General features: G+C 37.2%; 1 protein-coding gene across 1 annotated transcript; it reads right to left on the reverse strand.

Moving 5' to 3' along the window:
• Window positions 1-426: 426 nt before the first annotated feature.
• snrpd1 (small nuclear ribonucleoprotein D1 polypeptide) lies at window positions 427-3,748 on the reverse strand. The gene is made up of 4 exons (XM_015386952.1): window positions 3,599-3,748; window positions 2,989-3,065; window positions 1,587-1,778; window positions 427-639 (listed from the first exon to the last, which is right to left on the reverse strand). Exons 1-4 carry the CDS (start codon window positions 3,610-3,612, stop codon window positions 563-565), a joined length of 360 nt encoding a protein of 119 aa, XP_015242438.1. The 5' UTR covers window positions 3,613-3,748; the 3' UTR covers window positions 427-562.
• Window positions 3,749-5,653: the final 1,905 nt, after the last annotated feature.

A 5,653-nucleotide genomic window follows, 5' to 3' on the forward strand; every position in this document is an offset into this window, starting at 1 on the left:
TTAACCAATAATTGACTCACAGGAGGGCATCTAGTTGTATTTTAATAAAACCTTTTCCTTTTCAAGCTTACTACGAACTCAACTGCCTTTATGCAGAGCAGCATTGACTTTTACTGGCTATAAGTGAACATATTTTTGGTCAGATTTAGAGCAATAAAAACCAATGATTGAATCTAGCAAATTAATAACAAAGAAGTTCATAAGCTGAACGTCTCTCAGCTATTGTTTACAAGGACAAAAACGTTTTTTTTTTTAATCAGTCAAAAAATTGAGGGAAACAAAAACTGCTCATTTTATTTTTTATTTAGGAAGTTGAAATAATTTTTTTTTTACTGATAAAGCCCCCCCCCCCGAAAAAAACTATATTGCCCTTTATGTGCAAAACAAAACATCTTAAACATTGTTAAAAACAAAACAAAAGAGGAGCTCTTTGTCATCTTGTTTTATTGTACAAAAAAAGAAAAACACACTGAAATTCACAAATCATTTTCTCTGAATGGAAAAAAAAGGAAAATCCTGTACAAACAGTGAAACAATGAGAAAAACCAGAAAGACCAGATGATCATCTCCTCGGTCCTCCTCGCCCTCGTCCTCTTCCTCTCCCACGTCCACGTCCCCTGCCTCGTCCCCGCCCTGCCACTGAGTGGACAGATGAAAACATTTGATCACTTTATGTGAAGATTAAACAGATTATTTCTTTAAATGTAGTTAACGAAAACCACTGTACCCTTTAAACCTAATACTGCATTTAGGATACCCATTTCAAACCGAATCACGGAACAAATGAAATACTCTATAGGCTAACAAATGAAAGGTTGATAAACTATATGACACTTGTTCAGAGCCCTAGCATTTACTCCGTTCATTCAATCAACTGTGACTAAAATGATTGGGAAGGGCAACACATTTACAGAGATAATTTTACCAAAAATTTCTGAAATCTTATAATGAAATGAGGTGTGAGACGCCCCCACTCTTCTCCTCCCAGATGGACATTTACACATCCTGCTGCATCAGCAGAGGTCAAAACATTACAAAGGACAGCTCCCACTCTAGTTTTGTATTTTTCTTTTTAACCTGCTGCCCTCAGGGAGGCGATCCAGGTGCTTCCAAACAAAGACCAACCCATTTAAGAACAATGGAGAGAAAAAGTCAAACTCTCACAGCCACTGACTCAATGGACAGCAACAGAGGTTCCTAAAGTGAGGAACACACCCCCTAAGAGGCCCAAGGGGGGCCTTGGTAAAACAAACTGTTTAAATGAATAATTTTAGACATTTTTTTAATTGACAATACTGAATTTTGTTAAACAGGTTAACTTTCATTAATTACTTATTGCAGTTAACTTTTCTTGAACTATTGAACCCTTTGGGAGGTAGAGGGTATTTCAGAAGCTGTGAAAACTTTTTTGGAAAGGAAATGGCGAGTCTAGAAAGTTAAGTTTGGGAACCATTGGCCTAAAACAAGATGAGCTGAACTCTGCAACTGTCCAAGGCAAGGTCGGTATAGGAATAAGGAAAATGAAGAATATATCAATGGTGTCAAGGCAGCAGGAAAAGCAAACCTCCTTTCCCCCTCCCCCTTACCTGCTTCTCTCTTCTTAGATTTTATCTTAGGCTCGATATCCACCAGCAAGGTGTCCAGAGGAAGGCTGTCTGGCAGGATGAAGTAGCGGATGTTGTTGCCTCTGATGCTCAGCGACTCCAGCTGAGTGGGCTCCCTGTTCTTCAGGGTCATCTTCACCGCCTTCAGGTGGGTATTCATGCTCACATCAACACCTATGGAAGGAAATAAAAGAACATATAAACCCCTGAAAAGCAAAGTCACCAAAATCAGCGCATTAAGTATGCTTGCAACAGATTTCTGAACATCAAGTAAAAAAGAAAATAATAATGAGGCACAAACAAACCAGCCTCTGTCACACTGAAAATAGTTTAGATGTTTTCCTAGTTTATATTTTAATCAAGATTTCATATTCAACAGAGTATACCTGATAAGGTACAAGAGATAAGCCGCTACTGCTTGTTTAATGATAAAAGAGGTATTTAGGCTTATCTATTAAACTAATGTTTTGAAATGCCAATTTCAGCACAGCTTAAACTGGGAAGACTACCTGCTTGGAAATAACAGTTTTAAATAACTACACATTCAATGGCATAACTCAGAGTCTGTTGCAGAAAACAGTCTTGTCCCACCCACCCATCTTCTCCTGCTTATTCTGTAGGAGTCCCAGATCTCCAACAGTCTATTGGTGAAAAGTGGGGCACACCCTGGATAGGTTGCTTGACCATTGCAGGGCAGCACAGGGACGCAACCCTCCCATATTTAACCTTACAGTCATGTTTTTAGAATATGGGTGGACACTGGAGTATCCAGAGAGAACCCACACATGCACAGGGAGATTAGGCAAACTCTATACAGAAAGACCCATGGCTGGGAATCAAACCCTTTGTGCAAGGTAACAGTGCTAAAAAATGCTCCACTGTGCAGCACTGTCTTGTAGAAAATTCAATAACCACAAACTAAATTGATAAATATGGCAGCACCCATATCTGTAACTCCGGTTTTAAAAGATTTTCAGCATTTACCTTTTAAATATATCCACCAATAATGGTTTGTAAAAAGCTTAGTTATATATATATATAAAAAAATAAATAATGTAATTGTTAAATGTCAGACTGAGGACTTTTTCAGTGAAATAAGAGTCCTTTATTACTTAAATGTTTACAGTGGAGTAATATAATGGTTGCTGAATATTTAAAAATCGACCATAGGATTGGTATGTCTCAACACAGCTTTTGCTTTGGCATTCCATCGTCTTGATGCACTTTTATTTTTGTGTAAACCTCACTGCAACCTATATGAGTTGTAAAATGTGTAAATATACCTTCATACAGATTTATAAAGTTTGGTTATCTTTGATTTAAATGTTTCTACCATTACACTGTGGGACATGTAAAAGGTCATGTAAACCAGCTTTGTTCTTACCTGTGATGGTGCCATGAACCTGGGTTCCATTCTTCAGTTCAATGGTCACAGTCTCATGGCTGAGCTTCATCAAAAACCTGTGAACATAACAAATAAAACACCTGGATTTAAGGGATTGTTGTTGTTGAGCCTAGCATTAGCATGGTCATCAGACTGGTTAACTGGTGTAATTTTTAATGCAATAAATCCCGAAACAAACGGATACATTCAAACAAATAAAATGTTTATACAAAAAAAAAAAAAAACATTTGCTTTGTTTACAGATCACGCGAAGCAGAAAGAGACACCAATTAATAGGCCAATGCTAATGTACCGATGTTAAGCTAGCATTAACATAACCTTATCCTAGCCTAAAAGATTAACACCTGCATTCAGGATATTTCCAGATATTTTAAACCCCATGGAACCTGACGTCTCTGTACCCCTAACGCTTTTTAATTTGCCCCAAGTTGTTAGTCGTAACACAAGACAGACTCCATTCATTTCCGAGCTCTTCCCGCCTCTTCACCATCGGTTCACCTCTAATCCTAACCCATCCGTCCGCATCGGCTCGGTTTTCTCATCCCATATTCCCGCACAGGTTAGAGGGTGACCCCCCGCTGCCGCCTACCTGACTAGTTTCATGGTGGTAGCAAACAGCAGAGTAAAATCCTCCACTGAAGAGAAAAATTACAGCGATCGAGTGAAAACACAGGCCGCTGTTGTACGTAGAAGAAACGTTCAGGGATGTGGCGTCATCAAGCGGCTACTAAGAAGAGGAGACGTTATGAACTACTGCCACCTAGTGGTAGAAATGAGGCCATTAACACATATATAGATTTTTTATTTATATACATATTTATTTATGTGTAACTTGGTACAAAGTCTTTTTTTTACTTTTGATTTTGCGTTTTTTTCTTTGCTAGAAGATGTATGACCTTTATCTTTCTCTTACTTTTTCCGCCCAAAACAGCCTTATTAGTAATTTTCTTCAACATTTCAATAAAATATTGAAGATTTAATTATTATAATTAATTAATAATTATTATCAAATTAAGATTTAATTAAAAATGATACATGTCTTATCTTCTATTCCTCCATAAGGTTTGAGTGTTTTCTTCTGGTGTTTCTTAAAAGGAAGTAGTTCTCACTCATTTATGACCTAAATGGTAATTGTTCAAAGTATTTTACGTTCTTTTAATGTTCATAAGTTAAATAAAAGTCCTGTATAAATTTTACTTCCTAGAGACTCTCAAAGTATTACTCATTTTACTGTACCTCCTTCTTGCTTACTTTAAACAGTTTAAAAAAAAAACCATCAGTTTGAATTTTAAATTTCTTATATTTATCAGTACCTGGGTAATTTGCTATTCTAATTTTGTAGTCTCCTCTTTAAAATATCATCCAAAAGAATTGTCTAATAACTTGTTACATTTTCTTGGTTGACCTTAGAAAAAAAAATACTTTTAGGAGTATTTATACTTTATTTCATTTTCCACTTTTAAAAACCGTCACCTGGGTCATACCAACCACTAAACAGGCTTAATTAGAACTCAACCGGACTTAATCTCAGTTTCGACACCTACCCAGGAATCTATCAATTCTGATGGCTCACACGAAAGCAATCTCTACCTAAAGCGCTGATATATTTAAGCAGCATGGAGGTCCATCCTCTTAAGCACATTCCAAGTCAGATGCAGGTGGCCATTTAATTTTCATCTGACTTGCTGCTGCAGAAATAGTTTGGTTTCACTGCTGTCTTTTACTGTTGCTCTTCTATAGATCCTTCCATCTAGCTGCTCCTAAGTGGCCCAAAATGGTTTTTGAAAACCTGCTAATGCTTGAGAAGGCAGAGGGTTTGATTAGCTTGAGCGCTTTTTTTTTTCCTGAAAATGCATTTGGTATCAATAGCTACAAAGTATTTTTTTTTTATTCTACATTTTTCCACTGCCCAGTTTAAATTAGCTTTTATTCATATCAGTACTTCTGTTTAATTGCTTTAGCCACTGTCACACCTACACCTCCTCACTGCAGAAAAATAGATTTATTTTGAGTAATTTTACCTCTCAGTGGAACAGTGGATAGAACTGCTGACTTGCAGCAAGAAGGTTCTGGGTTCAATTCCCAGCCTGGTTTCTTTCTGCATAGAGTTTGCATGTTCTCCCTGAGCATGTGATGGCCTGGCGACCTGTCCAGGGTGTACCCTGCCTCTCGCCCATAGACAGCTGGAGATAGGCACCAGCATCCCTCATGACCCCAGCTGGGATAAAGCGTGACGGAAAATGGATGGAATTTTGCTGCAGCCTTACAGGAGGAGGGGTTTGATAAGACAAGCAACTAAAAAACAAAAAACACAGCTCTGATAAGCCGTCTCATGCAATCTGACGCATTTGAACTTAAAAGGTTGTTTTTCGGCTGATAGATTTAAAATGGTTAACTATTATGTTATAATAAACAGTGGGCTTTAGATTTGTTGATGTAGCTTTAAATATTTTAACAGCCCCACTTCACTGAACTTTTCCAATGAGCATCTTCAGTCAGCTTCTACCATTTTCTTATAGATGTAATGTTTCTTTAATCTATATAGTTTGATCATTTTCTTTTGTTTGTTCTAATAAAATTAATGCAGTGAATGAACTCCAGGAAAACACAGCAACATATTTTCATTTCTTTTTATTGAGTAAAC

Source organism: Cyprinodon variegatus, unplaced genomic scaffold (genome assembly GCF_000732505.1).
Source record: "Cyprinodon variegatus isolate N-32 unplaced genomic scaffold, C_variegatus-1.0 Scaffold382, whole genome shotgun sequence".
NCBI lineage: Eukaryota > Metazoa > Chordata > Actinopteri > Cyprinodontiformes > Cyprinodontidae > Cyprinodon > Cyprinodon variegatus.